This window comes from Canis lupus, chromosome 20, assembly GCF_048164855.1.
Source record: "Canis lupus baileyi chromosome 20, mCanLup2.hap1, whole genome shotgun sequence".
Classification (NCBI taxonomy): Eukaryota; Metazoa; Chordata; class Mammalia; order Carnivora; family Canidae; genus Canis; species Canis lupus.
The window spans coordinates 23,277,408-23,299,979 of record NC_132857.1 but is presented as its reverse complement, the minus strand read 5'-3'; the positions used below and the strand labels follow the sequence as shown (position 1 = coordinate 23,299,979).

Genomic DNA, 22,572 nt, shown 5'->3' with positions numbered 1-22,572 from the left:
TAAGAATCATCTTTCTACGATGAAGTGAAACAGTGCAGTGGGAAACTTGGATCTTTAAGAATGGGTGAAAGAACATCAGAAATGTTTATTTCACCCAAACTATACCTCAATAAAGTTGATTTTTAAAAAATTCAAGGTAATTTTCCAAGGAAAGTTCTGAATGTAAACCACTGCCACAATTGATATCAAAGGCAGAGACGAGAATGTGCTCTGCTGCTAGAGAATTCTCTCTCCTTCATGCAGTGCATCTAGCCTGCACTTAGCAACAGATCAAAATATTTGCATGGCTTTTGCTTTAGCCAGGAATACCTTTTTTTTCCTCCTTCAAATAATGTTTTGTGTGATCTAGAGCTACTTCAAACTATAACAACAACCACAAAAAAAAATACCATTTAAAGATACCCAAAGTATCTTGTTCATCACTGTAAATGTCTTGGCTACTGTACTACAATTTCAGAAATCAAATTTTACACACAAAACTGGGCCAATTGGTTTGATTTTTTTCTCCCCACGGTATAAAGAAATAGAAATAGAAATATGCTGATCCCTTAAAAGTGTCATCCCTCTTAGTTCAATTCAATCTTGATATTCCTTGGAACAAAAGACTTTTCAAAACTCCTCTGCATTTGACATAACTACTCAATGAAACACCTGATCCTTAAGTGGATCCTGTACTAGAAAGGAGACATTATTGAGGTCAACTGACAAAATGAGAATGGGAATGGCAGAGTAAAGTATTATGCCAAGGTTAAATTCACTAAAGGTGATAACTGTAGAATATCTTTATTCTTAAGAAATGCTTAGGTTTAAGGAAAAAGGGCCATAGTGTATGTATGACCCTCAAACGTAAGTATACACATACATGTAATAGACAGAAAGAAAATAAGTGATAAAGCAAATGGAATAAAGTGTTACCATTAGGTGAATCTAGATAAAGAGTATACGGGGTCTTTTTGTATTACTTTTATACTTACAACTTTTCTCTGAGTTTATAGTTATACCAAATAAAATATCTGGAGGGGAAAAAGGACTGTGGGGACAATCCAGACCATTCTGTATGTAAGTGCTGGCCATTGGAAAAAAAAAGGTTGATTCTAAATCACTGTATTACAAGCCACTATAATCAATTAGAAGGATCCAGAGAAATGTTATAGACACTTAACATCCAATACTCTTTCCTTGCTTAAGCACTGTAGTATGTATTCCTCTTGCTTCATATTACCTAGGACGCAGTTTTTAGGTCTATAAAGAGGTACATGGAGAGGGGGAAAATACATTTTTCCTCATGGTACTTTTCTAAATATTCTCTCTCTCTTCCTACCTTTTGCTCTCTCTTTCCTCTCTCCCCAACTCACTGCTTCCTCCCTCTCTGTGTCTCCACCTCTATCTCCATCTTTTTCATTCAGTCAGAATTAGGAACTCAGAATTTAATTGTTGGTCTTAAAAATACTCACACAGGCACAGTTCTTGATGTTCTCAGTGAAGATTTTGAGGAGAATGCTTTTTGGCTGCTCCTTCTCTTTGGCTAGCATGATGTACCTAATCGAATTTGATAGTAACCCAAAATAGAGTAGGATAAATTACCTTATTTTCCAATCAATTTATGTTGATCATATTTTCAACATACTTTGTTATTTTTAAATGCATATAAATAAGCTCAGCAAAACCAAATTTTGGGTCGGAAGGAAACATGCAAAAATATTTCAGGAAAATAAGCTGTGACTCGGAAAACAATGGATCACTCTCGTCATGTGAGATTTGACCAGCAGATCCAGTCACCAAAGCTTTCCTGCCTAGCTAGACCAGAGGGCATACTAGCACCTTCAAATGTAGGAATTAGAAGTTGATTTCAGCATTACTCAGTAGGGTAAACTGCACTTATGGAAATTTAATATATGTTTTGAGAATAATGTTAGCTATAATCATGAGGTTGGAGAGTGGGGGAAGATGAGAGTGATAACCAGAATTTCATAAAAAATAAGCAATATATGCATGTAAAGGAGAGCAGGTTATTTGTAGTAATGGCCAGGGTACAATTAAATAAGAAATCATTGGAGGATAGTGTAACAATTTCTACTAAGGGGAGGGAACATAGTTTGGGGGCACTGCTTTGAAGAGATCTACATTTTTTCCATCATGGGTTAAAGACTTATAATAATACACTGACAAAATACCTTTGAAGGTAAGAACGCCATTTTTCCTTTTGTTCTGAAGAACTGCAATTTAAAAAATGAGAAGAAAAAAATTGAGGAATGTACAATACTCCTATAACATATTAAGATCACCATTCCAGATTAAAAATATCAGGAGCCCATTGTTAAGGGATGTCGATGTGTAAATTGTACTCCCCTTAGAGTTGGGCTTTTGGTGGACTCTTCTTTAATACCACTCATCTGTGAGTGGTATTAAAGCAATGGGAAGTAGATCCTAAAGAGGAAGAAAAGTTGATTTCAAATCTGAAAACTTAATTGTGACTATGTGATGCAAGCTATGTGATCACGGGCATGTTGTTAACCACTTTGATATTTAGTTTCCAGAACTGGAAAAAGGTTAATTATAGCTCAGAGTGTTCCTGCAGCTGCAAGGGCTATTCGGATATAAAGAATATTACCATTCAAATTAAATCACATTTAAGAAATTTAGCAATTTGATGGAACTGTCTTGGCTCAGAAACAAGAATATCTTTTTCAGAAAAAACACCTGTAATATTTTTATTTCTTTATACATATGGCAGATTGTAATATGTTAAATTAGTTCCTAAAAACCGTATTCTTCATCACTGTGATCTTCTGAGAAAGATCAATCCCCTGATGCAAAACTACTAAAGATCAGTATGTTCTCTGCTAAAATTTTCACAGCATTTAATATCCAAAGTTGCAAATGTCTTAAGGCTCATTCACACGTGGGCTTACCACTTACCAGCATTTTTTTTATTGTGGTAAATTACACATAAAAGAAAATTGACCATTAGTGACCTTTAGTATATTCATCGTTCTGTGCAATCATCGTGACTGAACATGTTTATCACCCCAAAGCAAACATGTGTCTATTAAGCAGTCACTCTCCCTTCCCTCCTGTCCCTAGCTCCTGTACCACATTTCGTATATTTGTTGATAAACACTTGGTTTATTTCTTTCTCTTCCTTTCTTTCTTTCTTTCTTTCTTTCTTTCTTTCTTTCTTTCTTTCTTTCTTTCTTTCTTTCTTTCTTTTGCTATTGTCAACAATGCTGCTACAAATGTTTGTGTATTAATTTTTGCATGGACATATATTTTCCTTTCTCTTGGATATGTGTCTGGAGGTCATATGTAATTGTGTTTCACTTATTGAGGAGCCATCAAACTGTCCACGGTGGCTGTCACATTGTATAATTCTACCAGCAACACTACTCCGCACCCTCTCCATCACCATTTCAGGACCTGTCGCATCAAGAAAGTAGAATGCCCATTTAGTGTCCCAACCTGCCTAGGTGCATAGACACAGCTTCTAGTTACTCGTGCCAATCCACAGAACAGTAATAATAATCAATAACAAAAGCATTAGGTGCCAGATGTTGTTATAAATGCCTTCTATATATTTATACAGCCTTTTTAACTAATAGTTAAATGGCTTCCACATTTTCCTCCTATTAGGGGGAATTTTTTTTTTGGACATCCCCCTACCAAACACTTTATATATTCCCTTTTTCTTTTTAATTCCCATTTGAAACTCTTTCCATCCTCTTGCAACCTGGAGAAGATATTAAGCAATGGGAACTGATGATCTTTATGGAAAAGAAGACCTGCAGAGAGGATATAAATACATGTTTCTTCCTAATAAGATTTGAAAATTTTTCATTAAGTCAACAGCTGCATTATAGGATTAATAAATTAACAACTTGTAAAGATTTTTGTTGTCTTACATTTATGATGACCTGTGAGATTTTGGTGGAGTGGGGTGAGGAGAAGAAAGCAGTATGTTAAGTACAACCACATAAAACAGGAATGAGGCTTGGGGTGTGGATGTTTCAAACAGAGATGCAAGTGTGGCATGATCCCTGTAAACTCAGAGGTGTCTACTCAGGATATCCAGGGTCGAGATCCACATTCCCCATCCTCTTGTCAGCCTAAGAATGTGTCTTACACAACTAACCTCTACTCAATGGAATCATATTTTGTTTTAGATCATCACCAACTAAGATAATCTGTACACAGCAATTCAGGCAACCTAGTATTCAACGGCATGATCAGTTTATTTGTATAATTACATACTGTTGTTAAGGGAATTAACGTGGGAGTGTAAAAGCAATTTTTCAAGTTTAATTGGACCCTTTAATAGTACTTGCTCAAGAAATCTATTCCGGTGATTTAAAAATGCAGATACTCCCTGGGAATCAGAGGGCAGGATCTTGGAGAGGAGATTTTGAACCTCATTCTGTTGATTCTCCTTCCACAGAACTAGAACTCCTAACTCCTCAGGTGGCTACTAGAGCCCATTTGAAAAACCATTGATCAAAACTGAAGGAAATTACTCCAGTAGTTCCCACTATACATAACTTGTTTCCATGTGGATATAAGCACCTTCTTAGGCCGAGTACAAGGCAAAACAAGTGTCATGGGAGGTCAAAAAGTGAGTCACCAGCTTGGTAGACAATAGATTACAATGTTATCCTTTTCAAGCCATGTAGATACAGGACACCAAGGCATCGGTCTTACCTGAAGGTGGCCACGAAGTTCACCGTGGGCCAGCCCAACACAAAGGACCTCCCAGAACGGATGTTGGCATCTCCCACTGTATCCATGCAGTTGGCAATCCACATGGTGTTCAGTGGTATTTTCTTTTTTATCTTAAAGTTTTTCTTATACCTAGAAAGATCCCAAACATGACCTCTGTTAGTACATTTCAAAAATGTTATGGGAGTAGCTGTGCTTATTAGAGACCAGTTCTCATGCTCTGGGGCAAATCAGGTCTCCCACATCTCTATTACCCTCTGTGCACACACAGCAAATGGTTAGATGGGCCTTTGCAATGTGTGTGTTGAGCAAACTCTGGCTTGGAAACCTGAAAACACTCTAATGGCAGCAAGCAGCCATATTTTTGAATGGTGAGTTTTGAGTAACCACTGTATATTTTAGAGCTTTGTAGGAAAACCATTAATTCATTTGCTATTGCTGGATTTGGTACTTATTACACATAATTTTTATGGCTATTATTGCAGTTAATTATTCATTTATGACTTGCATACTTCGAAAAGTGTTTGAGGGGCTGAACAAAGGTACCTGATACATGACTTATAAAAATAGTTATACAATTTTTTTCTTAAGAGAGACAAACCAAGGGCACCTGGGTGGCTCAGTCAGTTAAGCATCCAACTCTTGGTTTTGGCTTGGGCCATGATCTCAGGCTTTTGAGATCATGCCCCTATGTAGGGCTCACCACTCAATGAGGAGTCGGGTTCCTCTCTCCCTCTGCCACTCCCCCCACTCATGCTTGCTCTCTCTCTAAAATAAATAAATAAATAAATAAATAAATAAATAAACAAACAAACAAATAAATAAACCTTTTAAAGAGTGTGAGGGAGAGAGATGAAATCAAAACAACAACAACAAAAAAAAACAAGCTTGGATCAGAAAGATTTAAAAGTTACTTTCAACCTTAATTTTAAAAATATTTTCTAGCCTTTAAAGCATAGGTTATTTTCAATTTGCCTTCTTAAAATTTTGTCCATACCATTTTCCCATAGATTCTGGCTAAAACAAAAAAAATTGTTAGCCTACAGACTGAGCCCAACTGAAAAATCATCCATCCATCCATCCATCTGTCCATCAATCAATCCAAGATCAGTGGTCCGGAGGTCTTATATGTAAGTCATGGATACTTCCCATTTCTCTGAGGAGTAAGAAGGGGTGAAATGGGTTTTTGATAATTTCTGCCTAATCTTCTTTGACCTCAAAGATGAAAACCACCATTGATTTATTTTGGTTGATTAATTAATTGATTAATTTGGTTAATTCACAACTTTGACTCGCAGGTGGGCTTGAGATTTAAACAGTTACAGGTCCTATAAGGAATGCCTGGGGAACTTGGATCCTCCACTCTGGAACTCCTTAGTATTCAGAAACACATGTGGAAAACACTGAACTAAACTGAGATGAAAGACACCTCATGTGCAAAAATCCCTACGACTCCACTGATTCATGGAACAATTAGAGCTAAAACACTTCAGTGGGATTTATGAAATAAAAATAATCTTTTAGGAAGCCCACTTGAAGGATAATGTAGATTCAAAGCTTAGGACACAATGAATATGAATATGATGGATACCAACATCTTTCCACATTTTTTATTTCAACATTTTTTTATTTCAACATTACAGCCAAGTGCCTGTATCTATGTGCTTGAAGATTTTTATGGAACATAGTCAATTAACAGATAAAATCATTTTTCTAGATAGTAATTCCAAAGGCATTGTCATGTCAGAAATATATGCCCAAGGGGAATGATAGACAGGTATCTGCTTGTTTTTACAGATTTTTTTCTTTCTAATATAGGTATCTGTGTATATACAGACACCTAAGATCCTGTGTGGAAACTTCCAAATACATTGACCTGGAAAAAGCCATCCAATAACCTTAGTTCAATAAAGCACCAGGATTAGTTGAACCAAGGAATTATCCTAGAGCCCAGAGTGTGGTTTCTACTCTCCTATAACGTTTTGAACACTTATCATATGCCAAGCTCTGTTCTAAATATTTTATAAATATAAATATAAAAAATTTAATCCTCAAGCAACTACACTAGATGATCTCTAATAACTCCATTTTACAAATAAGGAAACTCACAGAAAGTTTAAATAAATTGTCAAATGCAGGAAACAGGGTTTGAACCCAGACAGCCTAACTCATAAGCCCATGTTTGTAACCACTTGACCGTGAAGTAACCTTTTCATCTTTCCTAACCTCAGCCTCATTTCTGTCCCCAGAGCCATCAGCCCAGCTTTCTCATGGGATTTATATTGGGAGTGAGAGGATAAATCTCAAGGCATTATATTAATAAAGCCAGTTGCTAGCTTGGAAATATTTAAAACGTGTTACAACAAAGCTTTATACTTCAATAGATTCTTCTAAGGTCTTACTGTGTTTCTTTACTCTCAATCACTGACCCAATTGGATTATCTAAGCAGAAATTAGAAAGTGTTAATCTACTGTAAACTGACTCAAGAAGAAGAGGAGGAGAACTGCAGTTTTTATTTATAAAAATAGTCATTTATTATAGTTGTATTAACATGATGTCCTTCTTGCTTTCCACTACCTTAATCTTTATGCCAGAAGGTAAGCCCCAGTGAACTGGGGAGTTTTGCAGGATTCTAGGGAGATATCCTGTTTTCTAAGATAGAGGCATTCTCTTACAAATGTTGGGAGCAGGGGTCATAGTCTATTCTGTAACTATTCGTCATTTCATGACAGTGAGTTAATAGTCATCTTCATCTTTTGACCAAATTAAATTCATTTTTTATTTCATTTCTACATTCCTTAATAACTAATGATGAGGAATGTGATGTCTAAAGAGGGTGTGAGCTAAGTTCAGTCCCTTTTTCTAAATTCTTCACGGGTTTCTACTAGTACAAATATCTTAATATTTTATCAAATAGATACTCTTCTCTCTTTTTAAAATATTTATTTTATTTATTCACGAGAGGCACAGAGAGAGAGAAGGCAAAGACATAGGCAGAGGGAGAAGCAGGCTCCCTCTGGGGAGCCTGGTGAGGGACTTGATTATAGGACCCTGGGACCATGACCTAAGCCAAACACAGACACTCAACCACTGAGTCACCCAAGGGCCCCAAGTAGATACTGTTCTTAAAAATAAAGTAATTTTTATTTTAATTTTTAAAGTACTTTAAAGTACTTTAATTTTTAAAGTAATTTTTATTTGAAAAATAACTTATTTAGTATTCTAATGAATACCAAAAATGATAAGGAAGATTCCATTTGACTTCAATTCTTGTGAACACAAGTTTCTAGTGTATGAAAGAAGTGAGAAAAATCCCCAATTTTCACTATTAGTAACATCTTGTACAACTAGAGAAATAGAATTTCTGTGTGAAGAAACATTTAATTCCCCTCATTATTACACACAAGCCAAAATTCACTAATTCTGACTGAAAAATAGGTAGAAATTAATCAACTATTTATTCAATTCTGTTAAATTCTGTAGTGTCAACCTAAAGATGAGAGAGTCTCCAGCTGAAGCCTGAGGGTGAGCTGAGGTAAAATGGAACCTGGGTCAGCCTACCCCCTTTTTTATGGCTAATTGGAAAAATTAGGCACTAAACTCAGATTATTCATTTGAATAGATTGATTGAGGGTATTGATTCCTCCATGTAAGACCAAGGCATGACAGGGATGAAATATGTTTTTTTATTTCAGGGGCTATTTCTTCTTAGTTTTTTCCTTCTAGAAAAAAAGGTAAATTTTTTCATATTAACAGTGATCAAAAATATACCAAAATATTTACTATGGGAATGATCTCATAGTAGTTTTCTAAAGATTGTGGCAAGCATTAAGTGCTGCTTGCTACTGCTATGGATGAAATTGTGTCTCCCTCCCACTGCTTTCCCGCCTTCTTACCATAAAGCCCTCTCTGCCAGTATCATCATGTTTGGAGATAGAGCTTTTGAAGGTAATTAAGTTTAAATGGGATCATCAAGGTCAGGTCCTAATCCAGTAAGATGGATGGTCTTGTAAGAAGTGGGAGAGATCTGTATGTGTGTACATACATGCATTGAGGACATGCCTTGGGGTACACAGTGAGAAGGCAGCCGCGTGCAAGCAGAAAAAGAGCTCTCACCAGAACCTGACCATGATGATATCCCGAACTTGGAATTCTAAAAATCTGTGTTCTCTCTATATCAAAGACCTTGGGTTAAATATGAAGTTAACATGCCTGTGATCACTTACATTTTCTAATATTACCAATGTATAATATAAAGTATATAAGATAATCTTTTGGGAACTGAGTCTCTTTCAAAGAACATTAACAAATAAATTGATAAAGATTTTGTCACATAAAAACCCTTGAGTAGACATAAGGACATATCTCAAAAGCAATATGTGAAAGATGAAAAATGTTCAACTTGTTTTGTCGTAATGAACCATTCGAAATAAAAATTCAGCCCTTCAATAGATGCAACTCTCTAGTGGAAAAACAACACTATCTTTATATAAAAATCTTTTTTTTTTAAAGATTCTTTTTTTAAATTTTTTTATTTATTTATGATAGTCACAGAGAGAGAGAGAGGCAGAGACACAGGCAGAGGGAGAAGCAGGCTCCATGCACCGGAAGCCCAATGTGGGATTCGATCCCGGGTCTCCAGGATCACGCCCTGGGCCAAAGGCAGGTGCCAAACTGCTGCGCCACCCAGGGATCCCCTAAAAATCTTTTTAGTAGAACATCATAGGCTCTGTAAAACCCGCTGAGAGGTAAGCAGCACCCAGGACAATAAATAGTTCTAGTAAGAAAAGGAAAGTCTTCTCCTGTCCCTAAATGCTATAATAATTACAAAGATAAAAAAAAAAGAAGAACATATTCCCCTTATAAATTGAATATGGTCTGCAAGGTCCTAACAACCAGGAAATGAGTTTGCTATTTGTTAGCATGTCTCTTGGGCTAAGGATGGAAGGGTACAACATGGTATGGAAGGAAGAACATGGCCTTCTGATGAAGGCAGGCCTGGGTTGGAACCTCTTGCATGATTTCCCTATGTATGACTGGACCATTTCTGAGACTTCCTCTGTTCCCATTTTCATCTCTGCAGCCTGTGGATGATAAAAAATATGGGCCTTGGAGGGCTGTGAGAAAAAAAAATTTTTTTTCGATTTTTTTTAATTTATTTTTTATTGGTGTTCAATTTACTAACATACAGAATAACCCCCAGTGCCCGTCACCCATTCACTCCCACCCCCCGCCCTCCTCCCCTGAAAAATTTTCTTTATTCATGAGAGATACACAGAGCAAGGCAGAGACATAGGCAGAGGGTGAAGCAGGCTCCCTGTGGGGAACCCGATGTGGGACTCGATCCCAGGACCCAGGGATCACGACCTGAGCCAAAGGCAGATGCTCAATCACTGAGAAACCCAGGTGGGTGAGGCATCTGTGATGTTCCTAGTGTGGTTCCCAGCATGCATCCCACATATTTTGGTCTCCCATACCCACCTTGGTTAAATAAAGAGAATGGTAACTAGCCTGCATTTTTAAAATAATGACTTGGCCTTCTATCAGGAGGAAGAGAGTCTTTCATATGGACCTCATGCCAAGGCCTGGACATTCCTTTTCTCTTTGTCCTCCTTATGACATCACCACCTTCAAGGTTACATCTATGGGCAATTTCCCTAGTCTCAAATATATTTTACTACTATCTTTGACTCTGATTTTTTTGATGGCTGTACTTGCTTCATTTTTCAATTCACTAAGCATTCTGATCTATTTCTTACCAAGCAGATTGGAGTTAGTTGTTCACTCAATGTAAAGGAAGGGTCGATTTCAATAATGAAAGAATCTAGGTGTTCATGGAATGTTGTATGAAATTCAGGAAAAAAGAGAGAATAGAAATGGTAGCATCACATAGTGAATAAAAGCCTGTGCTTTGAAATAAATAGACCTGATTTCAAATGTAGACTCTGTCCATTACTAATATGGTAACCTGGGCAGATCCATTAGACTGCTGAGCATCAAGGTTCTCCAATATAAAAATACTCCCATCTCACAGGGTCATTGTAAAGTTAGACAAAATTAGGTACATAAAGTTTTTTAGCATAATATCTGACATGTAGTAAGCCCCTGATAAATTGTTATTAATGTAACTCAGATGAGTATATCATTTTGCCAAATTATTACTAGCATGTCGTACCTATGACATGGCATAACTGAGATCTAGGGTGAAAGCAGGAAAAAAAAAGAGGGAGTTAGTTTTTTCTCATGACCAAAAAACTTCTTGATATTTTGTTTGTGGGAGTGTTCTTGGTCTTCCACGTTTTGTGAATAATGCAAACAGAGATGGAGTAAGTAAACAGGTGACCTTCCATGACCTGCTCCCAGACATTTATTGAGCAATCATCATGTTCTAGACTGGATATTCAATGCATTTGTGTTCAGGGTTGAGAGGAAAGTACACACAGTCAATTCTTTCTCCTACATTCCATCTATCTGCTCCATCTTTTTTTTTTAAAGATTTATTTATTTATTCATGAGAAACACAGAGAGGAGAGAGAGAAAAACAGAGACACAGGCAGAGGGAGAAGCAGGCTCCCTGCAGAGAGCCTGATGTGGGACTCAATCCTGGGTCTCCAGGATCATGCCCTGAGCTAAAGGCGAAGCTAAACCCCTGAGCCACCCGGGCTACCCTGCTCCATCTTTCCTTTTTACTAAACTGCTAAGATAGAGCCCTGATACCATCCATCAGGACTATTGCCTCCCCTAACTACTCTCCCTGCTTCCACTCTTGCTTACCCATCCATCTATTATCTAGCAACAGTCAGAAAAATTTGCTAGAAATATAAATCAGATTTGGTTAGTACCCTAATTACAAATCCTTTGGCAAAATATCTCCACTTTCTTACCATGGCCTGTGAAGACCCTGTGTGACTAGACCCCTGAGCATAGTATCATATCTGATAGCATGGCCTATGCTCTGGGCTCTAGTCAAATCAGGCTTCCCTGAGCCCCTCTCTCTGAGGGGTCAGATTGTACCCATGTAGACCTGCAAGTCTCTCAGCCTCGATGGCTCAGGCACAATGTGGCTGCTTCTCCTCTCATAGATTTGATTTTAATGCTCCACCTCAGAGAGGCCCTCCTAGACTATTCCTAACATGTTCCCACCCTCTCTGCACAGCCCCCTATCCACCTTCTATCAGCAGCACTAATCATTATCATTCCCCCTCTTATTTTATCATTTGTTAGTCCCAGGCAGGAGAGACATTGGTCTGTCACATTGTCAATTGTATTTGCTGCAGGGACATGACACAAAAGAAGACCTCCAGAAGTACTCATGGAATGAAGGACTCAAGCATTGGCAAACACAAAAGGGAAAAAATGTTATGTTTTCGTATAGTAAGGGTTAATGGGAATGCATTTTTTTGAGATTCACAAGAGCACGAAACATGGTACACCTACTTGGTATTAGACATCAGTAATAAATCGCTGTACAAGAAAAGCTGCCACTTCTGCCTCCTCCAGCCTTTCTTGAGCTCAACGGGGCCATGGATGAGCAAGGTACGAGTGGCACCCTCAGATGATGTAGTGCTTTCGCTGTGGGTGTCCACCTCCACAGACGAGGTCTTCCTGCAACACATCAAACACAGAGCAGTTAGTTACTGGTCAAATACACAATATAGTTTAATGCCAAGTTTCAAGGTTCACACAACACTAAAATGTAGTCTCAACCCCCAAAGCAGAGCTCCAGAGCTCAGAATCAGGGATCCCTGAGTTACAGAAAGCTATAGAAAGAGGTGAGGTCACTTGGGAAACTGATGCAGAGGGAGGACAGTTTCAAGGACAAAGCCCTTGGGCATGCGAACACTTAGAGGTGTGGTGGAGAAAGCTGCAGAGCTAATTGTGAGCCATTAGGTAGGCGAGAGCCAAGAAGCCAAAGGTAGAGCAGATTACAAGAAGGAGAATGAACAACAACAACAAACAGGACAACTTGTGGCCTAATATAAAATAAAACAACGTGTGAAGAATTAATTACAAATTGCTTTTATGTTAAGATAAAATGAAGATAACTGAAGATCCTGGAAGTTGACCCCCATCTTATCTAATTCAATATTCAAAATTGGGGTAAAAATTCTCAAAGATCAACAAAAATATTGGAAACCTCAGAAAGTTTCTGAACACAAGAGTTTAGCTATTACTTGGCTGAGCTCTGACAGGACTTCCTGGTCAAAATAGGTAATAAAACAACTCAATTGAGCAGAGTGTAAAAATTCTTTCATAACTAAGACAGGTATTTTCATAGATCCACTGAAAACTGTCTCACAGAGAGAGAGAGTTGGCTCTCTCATGGAGCCAAGAAAGTGTCTCCGCCTCCCCCAAGGATGTATAAAGCCTGCTCCCTTCTGCTCAGCAGCACTGAATCTTATGAACAGGAGCAGCTTTTCAGGAAGCTGGTGCTGGAGTTACTAATTAGTTTCTATGTATTAGAGGAAACAAAAGAAAAGAACAGTTCCTGTTATTGCCGGTCTGTTTGGATGGTCAGAAATAGTGGATCAGAAGACTACCTCATGCGCTGAAGCCTTGAATGTCCACCTGTAAGCTCAGCGTGCTTTCTGATTGACGGGAACATCCTTTTCTCTTCAATTCGCGGGACGGGAAATCGAGTGAGTCTACAGCACTTGGCAGAGTACTGTCAAATGCTTGAAGCCTGAAGATTCCGCAGCGGTCCGCGGTCACTGCCATTATGATGTCACATATTCAAAGCTCATGTTGTAACTGCCAAACTGACATACTGGTTTCCTTATCTTGGCCTCCAAGTTTTGACTTTTTAAAAGTAATCATTTTATTTTGAGATAACTGTAGATTCATTTGCAGCTGTAATAAATAACACAGAGAGATGACATCAGTTTTTTTACAGATGGAGTCTTCCAGAGACACTTGCATCACCACAAGGGTCCTTCCTATTCCCCGATTACAACCACACAAATTTCTTTCCCCCTCCACCACCTCTTTAATCCCTGGCAATCACAAATCTGTTCACCATGTGTATAATGTTGCCATTTCAAGAATGTTATACAGATGGGATCACATAGTTTATGAAATTTGGGGATTTCCTTTTTCCCATTTGATGTAACTGGAGATTCATCTAGATGGCTGCAAGGATTCACAGTTCATTTCCTGGTGTCCCTTAGTAGTACATCATGATATGGATGTATCACAGTTTGCTTAACTACCTGTTGAAGGAGTTCGAAGTGTCTGCAGGTTTTGGCTGTCACTAATAAAGCTACTATAAACATCTGTGTACAGGTTTTTGTGTCAGCGTGAAGTCTTCACTTCTCTGGGCTAAATGCCCAGGATGGGAAGAGCCAGGTCATATGCTAGGTATGTTTTTTTGTTTTTGTTTTTGTTTTTTGTTTTTTTATAGTTTTATTTTTTATTTCTTAGGAACTGTCCAACTGTTTTCCAGAATGGCTGTGCCATTTCACATTCTCCCCAGTACTGTGTGAGTCATTCAGTTTCCCCTCATCCACACGAACATTTGGTGTTGTCATTTTTTATTTTAGCTATTCTGATAGCTGTGTAGTGTGATATCTCACAGTGGATTTCACTTGCATTTCCCTAATGGTTAGTGATACTAACCATTGATTTGCCACCTGGACATCTCCTTCAGTGTCAAAGCACCTACAGGAGCCTGTTAAAAACATGTTACATGAAGACAGTGTTCCCTTTCCACTAGGAAACTGATGGTTTTACAGATTAGGAGGCTCCTGCGCATACAGGTTGGACTCTGAATCCAAGCAGCCGTGACATAATATGAAGGATTCAAATCCAACTGACTCAGGAGGTCACACAGCCTCTTGTGAGGGCCCCCCACCCCCACCATGGACAGTGTCTTTCTTTGACAACTGTGGAGGACAGAAATTTGATCCTACAGACAAAGTTTGTGGTTTCCCTTACAGGCTCCTGTAACAGGCATGTGAAAACCTATCTTTTATGCCCCACTAGACTCTATGGACCTCAAGGAAAGAGTCTATGTCTGATTTATTATTAAATTCACACAAACATTGGCACATCAGAGGAATAAAAAAATTCTGTATTGAACAAGTGAATGAAATAGTTTTCTGGCAGGGATGGACAGGGAAAAAGGCATGACATAAAATAGTCTTTCTCTTATTTACTTTATTCATTCAACAGATAGTGTTTGGACCTGTACTAGGAGAAAGGCACTTGATAGGTCTGGGCAACAGGGAGCCAGGCCCAACTCTCAAAAACAGGATTTAAGTGAGGAGGGGGAAGACAGATATTAAACAGAGAATGTCATCAATAACTGCCTAACACAACCTCTGGAAAGTACTGCAGAGGAAAATTAAAGATTGAGGTGAGAAATTTAGGGAGGGACTTGACACCTGATTTCAATTATGGAGAGGAAGGCTTCTTTGACGAGCTCATTTGAAATGACCTTTAAAGAATAACTTGGGATTACTTAGAAGAGAGAAAGAGGAAGGAAGGGGGAAGGGAGGGAAGATACATTTGTCAGTTGAAGGGACAGAATGTGACTAACTGATGTTTCAGAAACATGGAAGACTTTGCTGGATTGGAGACACAGGCAGAAGGTTCAGGAGAGTGAAATCGGCCTGTAAATTAGGTAGAGGTGAGAGCACAAGTCCTGGTAGTCCTTTTAGACTTTATTAAGGCTTCTCATCTTAAAACCAAACTAACACAGAAGTGGCATGTAGATAGTGGCCTCCAGGCTTCTCACCACATTTATTTATTTTTAAAAAATATTTTATTTATTTGAGAGAGAGAGAGAGAAAGAGACAGAGAGAGAGAGAGAAAGAGACAGTGCATATGCACAAGAGGTGGGGGCGGAGAGAGAGAGAGAGAGGAAGAAGCACAAATGGTGCTGAGTGTGGATTCTGAGCTGTGGCTCTGTCTCATGACCCTGAGATCATAACCCTGAGCCAAAATCAAGAGTCAGAAAGTTAACCAAGTAAGCCACCAGGCACCCCTTCTCACCACTTTTAAAGGACAAGTGCTAGTCTGGCCATGCTTGACTGTATTTAGAACCATGGAGGCTCATTGGGCAACACTTTCTGGCCTCCCATCAAGCACCTGTCAAAATCTATTTCAGGTAAAAAATAATCTATTTCAGGTAAAAAATATAGGCAGACTTATCTCTGCACCTTCCCCAATTCTCAGATTATGTCCCATTCTCTGCATCTCCCTTCAGAGAGGTTAGAGATTTAGAGGCCGGGAAAACTTCTCTCCTTTTAGAATCTCGTCCTGTTGATCAATTCTGATATGCATCAGACTCACTTGGGAGGCTTTTCAGGCACTCATTCTGAAACTGCCTCCCCCAGAGGTTCTGATTCATCAGATCTGGAAAAAGCTCTTTGAGTGATTCTTACATGTAACCAGGATTGTGAGTCACTGGTTTTAAGGAATTAATTGAGAAAGATACAGTGTTTGATAGTATCTTCTCCTTGTAGTAAAGCAAAGGAGAGAAAAGTTTGTCTGAGAAAGATAAAGGGAGCTTCTTTTACCAGGTCACAGTTACCTTTGCAGTAATAGCTAAAGCTTAATTTCTCCCATAATACCATTGTGATTTATTTTAATTTGATGAATGAGCTCTAAATAGAATAATAATGATAGGGTCTGTTTTCTTTTTTAAAGACTTTATTTATGTGTTTATTCATGAGAGACACAGAATGAGAGAGAGAGAGAGGCAGAGACACAGGCAGAGGGAGAAGCAGGCTCCATGCAGGGAGCCCGATGTGGGACTCCATCCCGGGTCTCCAGGATCATGCCCTGGGTTGAAGGCAGCGCTAAACCGCTGAGCCACCCGGGCTGCCCTGGTCTGTTTTCATCTATTTCACCGAACACCTATGTTTTCAGCCTAAATATCAAATAGAAGAGATACTTTAAGGTGATCATTATGCCCATAATACCATATTATTGATCTATTGTCAATTTTTGTCAATACCATACTGTTTTGATTATTACAGCTTTGTAATATATCTTGAAATCTGGGACCGTGATACCTCCAGTTTTTTTTTTTTTTTCTTTTTCAAGATTGCTTTGGCTATTTGGGGTCTTTTGTGGTTCCATGCATGCTTATGAATTACTTGTTTTAGTTCTGTGAAAAATACTATTGGTTCTTTGATAGGGATTCCATCAAATCAGTAGATTATTTTGAGTATGGAACATTTTATTAATACTTGTTCTCTCATCAATAAGCATGGAATATTTTTCCATTTGTGTTGTCTTCAATTTTTTTCAATATATATATATATTGAATGTCTTCAATTTTTTTCAATATATATATATATATATATATATACACGTCTTTCACTTCCTTGTTTAAATTTATTTCTAGGTATCTTATTTTTGGTACAATCATTAATGGGACTGTTTCTTAATTTCTCTTTTTGTTCTTCATTATTAGTGTATTGAAATGCAGTGGGTTTCTGTATATTGGTTTGTATCCTGTGACTTTCCTGAACTCATTTATCAGTTCTAGTCCATTTTTGGTAGAATCCTGAGGGTTTTCTACATATAGTATCATGGCACCTGCAAATAGTGAAAGTTTTACCTCTTCCTTACCCATTTGGATGCCATTTATTGCTTTTTCTTGTCTGATTGCTGGGGCTAGGACTTCCAGTACTATGCTGAATAAAAGTAGTGAGGGTGGAAATCCTTGTTTTGTTCTTGATCCTGGGGAAAAGCTCTCACTTTTTCACCACTGAGTATGACATTAGCTATAGTTTTTTTCACATATGGTCTTCATTCTGTTGAGGTATGTTCCCTCTAAACCTACTTTGTTGAGTTTGTATCATGAATGGATGTTGTACTTTTAAATGCTTTTCTGCATCTATTAAAATGATCATGGATTTGACCCTTCTCTTGTTGATGAGATGTATGATGTTAATGGATTTGTGAATATTGAATCACATTTGCATACTAAGAATAAATCGCACTGGATCATGGTAAATGACTTTTTTAATGTATTGGTGGATTTGGTTGGCTAATACTTTGTTGAGGATTTGTACATGTATGGTCCTTAACCTCCACGTGTTTGAAGGCCTTCCAAGCTTCTTGTTGTGATTTAGTTCTAATTTCAAGGCATTATGGTCTGAGAATATGCAGGGGACGATCCCAATCTTTTGGTATCGGTTCAGACCCGATTTGTGACCCAGTATGTGGTCTATTCTGGAGAAAGTTCCATGTGCACTTGAGAAGAATGTGTATTCAGTTGAGTTTGGATGTAAAGTTCTGTAGATATCTGTGAAATCCATCTGGTCCAGTGTATCATTTAAAGCTCTTGTTTCTTTGGAGAAGTTGTGCTTAGAAGACCTATTGAGTGTACCAAGCACTATTAGATGTCACCAAGTATAAGTGTATTATTATCAAAATATGTCTTAATTTTGGTTATTAATTGATTGATATATTTGGCAGCTCCCACATTCGGGGTATATATATTGATAATTGTTAAGTCCTCTTGTTGGATAGATCCTTTAAGTATGATATAGTGTCCCTCTTCATCTCTCACTACAGTCTTTGGGGTAAGTTTTAGTTTATCTGATATAAAGATGGCTACCTCTGCTTTCTTTTGAGGACCACTTGAATGGTAAATGGTTCTCCAACCTTTTATTTTCAGGTTGTAGGTGTCCTTCTGTCTAAAATGAGTCTCTTGTAGACAGCAAATAGATGGGTCCTGCTTTTTTATCCAGTCTGAAACCCTGCGCCTTTTGATGGGGTCATTAAGCCCGTTCACATTCAGAGTTACTATTGACAGATAGGAGTTTAGTGTCATCATGATATCTATTCAGTCCTTTTTTTGTGGATTGTTCCACTGAACTTCTTCTTAAAGGGGAATTTTAAGAGTCCCCCTTAAAATTTCTTGCAGAGCTGGTTTGGAGGTCACATATTCTTTCAGTTCCTGCTGGTCTTGGAAGCTCTTTATCTCTCCTTCCATGTTGAATGAGAGCCTTGCTGGATAAAGTATTCTTAGTTGCATGTTCTTCTCATTTAGGACCCTGAATATATCCTGCCAGCCCTTTCTGGCCTGCCAGGTCTCTGTGGAGAGGTCTGCTGTTACCCTAATATTCCTCCCCATAAAAGTCAGGGCTTTCTTGTCTCTTGCTGCTTTAAGGATCTTCTTTTTGTCTTTGGAATTTGCAAGCTTCACTATTAAATGTTGAGGTGTTGAGGGGTTTTTATTGATTTTAGGGGGGGATCTCTCTATTTCCTGGATCTGAATGCCTGTTTCCCTTCCCAGATTAGGAAAGTTTTCAGCTAGGATTTGTTCAAGTTTTATCAATTTGGTTGATCTTTTTAAAGAACCAGCTCCTGGTTTCATTGATCTGTTTTATTGTTTTTTTTGGTTCTATTTCATTTATTTCTGCTCTAATCTTTATTATTTTATTTCTTCTGCTGGTTTGGGGTTTTATTTGTTCTTCTTTTTCCAGCTTCTGTAGTGTAAGGTTAGGTTAATACTTTTCTTGCTTCTTGAGGTAGGGCTGGATTGCTCTAAAGTTCCCTCTTAGAACAGCTTTTGCTGGATTTCAAAGTTTTTGGACCAGTGTGTTTTCATTTTCATTGGTCTCCAAGTATTTTTAAACTTCTTCTTTGATTTCTTTGCTTAAAATTTTAAATCTTTGATTACATGTGTTCATCAGAAAACATTATGTAATGGCAAGAGCACGAGGTCTGGAATCAAATTACGTAGTTTTAATCCTTCCTCATAATTTACTACCTACATGACACTGGGTAAACTAGTTACACTTCTGAAGCCTCACTGTTATCATTTATAAAATCCGGATGGTGATAAAAGCACCTGCTTCATAGGGCTGTTATGAGAATTAAATGAGATCATACCGCAGAAATCTTAGTATGATATCTAACAGAGTAATCCTTCAAATGATTTACTTATGCTTATAGGAGACAATGAGACTTTTTATTCAGAAATAGTAACAATATCATGAGTATTCTCCATGACCAAAGATAGGGAGAGATTGTAGTAATGCCAATTGAGTAATGCAAATTGCCAAGTTCTTTGCCAGGCAGTTTATGGACATCATCTCATTTCCTTGCAGCAGGTTTGTGAGGTAAGAATCATTATTTCCACTTTATAGTTGGAAAAACTGAAGTTTAGTAAAGTTAAGGCACTGAAAACCACATACCTAATAATTCATAGAGTCAAGTTTGTCTAATTTCAAAGTCCTATAATATTTCCTTGCCTAAAGAATGTTTCCCTCCTGGAAGAGGAAAGAAAATATATTTTAAGCCACATCCCATTTAGGTTGGCTCACAAATTATTTAACTTAAACATAAGTGAGTGTTTTCATCAATTGTCAGTGTTTACGTAAGGTGCCCATGTCCCACTCTGTCTCTTCTCCCGGAAATGGCTGGTTGTGGATCCCAGAGCCACTGCTAGTACCATGAACTGACTGTCAGACAGGAAATTTGCAAAGCTCTCAATGTGGATAGGAGATTCCTGGGACTTTACAGAACAAGATCTTAGGTTTTAGACAGGCTGGGAGTAAGAGTCAGGACTGTGAAAGCCTAATGATTCCCCTCCCAATGTCCAGTGGTTCACATCTCATTGATAGATACCAGGCTATGAATTTGTGGCTAAACATTTCCACTGCCTTCTAAGCTTGATACCCATCCTGGATCAGTATTATGAGTAATCTCTATCCTGATTCTGGCACTCTGAATTTTCTACTACCACTAATTGATCTCTATAAAGAAGGAAAAAAGGGATGCCCAGGCCTTGGCAGTTGAGTGTTCACTCTACTACCCTTTGCTGCCCTCTACTGACCATATCTGGAAATTACATTTAACCTTCCAGGTCCATGTCCCAAAGCAGATAGAGATACTGCAGTGAGTGAAACCAGGCACACAAAATTTGAGATGCACCAAAAAACTAAGTAAATAAGATATGATATTTTAATTTAATATTTTTAGAAGTCAATTTTCAAAAGATACATGATGAACAAACTACCAAAATGTACCCTAAAACAGTACTACTAGCTTATGTGTACAAAGACCCTGCCATCCATCTTTTCATTCAAGAAAGAAGTCTAATACCACAGTAGAAAATCATGCTACCAGTGCTGATGAACCTTTTTCATCACTCGCATATTTGGGAAAAAGACCCATAAAATTTAGAATAAACCAAAAAAAAAAAAAAAAAAAAGGTGCAAGTGGAACAGATATTATAACAGTAGACTCCTGAGGAAAACAAGAGAATGGAAAAAAAATTAAGAAAACAAAACCAACTAACATCTTTAGAGTCAAGAAGCCAAAAAAGAGGTGGCTATGAAATAAGAACAAAGGCAGATAAATATTTCTTGTATATTAAAAGTATCATCGACCAAATTGAATTTAATAGAAAGTCTTGAAGATTGAGTTCAAGGAATCCCATTTGACCTTGGCACTTGGAACATTCATCTTTCAGTTTTCCTGACCTAAGGTTACCCTTTTTTTCTCAGTAACTAGAGCTATTTAGTCCTTCAGTAAGGAGTAATTTTAATCATTGGAATAACGGAAATGCTATTTTAATTTGTAGAATCAACATACAAACAAAGCTTGGAAGACAACAACTGTAAAAGAGAATCTGACTAATAGTAACACTGATAATATGAAACAATGGAAGTCTGAATATTAAAGCAGCAGAGAGATATGGAAGATAATGTCACAGATTTTTCTCACCTATTTATTTATATAGCAAGAAATCAATTATATACTGTCTAAAATTGATGTAACAAAATAGAGTTTAAGTATACTCTTTAAAATGATAATCACCAGAAATATCAAAGCAATGTAACTGGAAAAACATAGACATGGATGGATCAAAGAAATAAGTTTCTCATCTTCCAATAGATGCTATCTAAAGTTGATAAACAAGATAAAAGGAGAAATCAAGTATTAACATATATTTCAGAGGTACTGTGATAACCACCAGGAGAACAGAAAATACTTAAAAACAGGGAGCTGGAAATGAGTCGGGGAACAAGTTCAGGCTGAGAATTTACTTTTCACTTGGTATCATTCTCTACTGCTTGATTTTTAAAACGTGTGTATGTATTAATTTTAAGTTTAAAAGTTAGAAGAAACAAAACCAACTCAACTTTTTGCAGCTGCAGCTCTTGGCACCACTTCCTTCCCATCTGCAATCTCTCTCCTCACACCAGTAGTCAGATCCTATGGAGGCAGGAAGGAATAAAAGAGACTAGAAAAGTTTCTGTCCTGAATTTAAGTTTTTTTTTGGAATCTTTTTGGTTTGTGCTTGGGTTCTATCTTTTCAATGGTGGAACTCTTTGGAATACTAACTTTTGACTACTTTAATCTGTGATATCTAGAATCTCCTTAAAGTTTTGCTAAACTTTGTTATCCTTCTTTTACTTCTTTTTTTTTTTTTTTTTTTTAATTTATTCATGATAGGCACACAGTGAGAGAGAGAGGCAGAGACACAGGCAGAGGGAGAAGCAGGCTCCATGCACCGGGAGCCTGACGTGGGATTCGATCCCGGATCTCCAGGATCGCGCCCTGGGCCAAAGGCAGGCGCCAAACCGCTGCGCCACCCAGGGATCCCTCAAGCTTCTTTTACTTCTTGACAAAAGACTAATCCTGAGTCATTGCCTCTTACTGTGATCACAGTATTTTATTTTCTTAGAATCTTGATTCTGGCCAACTACTGCTTTGCCTGGCCCAACTCAACCTGCCTAGGTAGGAATGAAATGTCTGTGGAAAAGAGTTGACAATTATCATTTTCAGAATAAATGAAACGTCATATACTAGTAAGTTAAACATAGTACTAAGGGAGTAGGGTGATGTTCATCATCCCATTCCTCATGCATTTACAGAGGAGAGTGTACTTC

The 22,572-nt window shown here is 37.8% G+C and overlaps 1 protein-coding gene across 14 annotated transcripts in view; it reads right to left on the bottom strand.

Annotated features, from left to right (window-relative positions):
* LOC140611761 (uncharacterized) overlaps nucleotides 1-22,572 on the bottom strand; it is a 112,238-nt gene that overhangs the window by 69,618 nt on the left and 20,048 nt on the right. For 11 of the 14 annotated variants that reach the window (XR_012012924.1, XM_072788610.1, XM_072788609.1 and 8 more), the window contains 5 exons: nucleotides 21,823-21,895; nucleotides 12,149-12,316; nucleotides 4,693-4,842; nucleotides 2,175-2,216; nucleotides 1,455-1,539 (listed from right to left, as the gene is read on the bottom strand). Coding sequence is in view for 13 of the 14 variants with exons in the window: in XM_072788610.1 (XP_072644711.1) it covers nucleotides 1,455-1,539; nucleotides 2,175-2,216; nucleotides 4,693-4,842; nucleotides 12,149-12,316; nucleotides 21,823-21,895 (518 nt within the window). In the remaining variant the exon portion in view is untranslated. Of the gene's footprint in view, nucleotides 1-1,454; nucleotides 1,540-2,174; nucleotides 2,217-4,692; nucleotides 4,843-12,148; nucleotides 12,317-13,251; nucleotides 13,562-19,869; nucleotides 22,449-22,572 lie in introns of those variants that run through there. The other 3 variants (XM_072788616.1, XM_072788617.1, XM_072788615.1) reach the window with 3 other exon arrangements.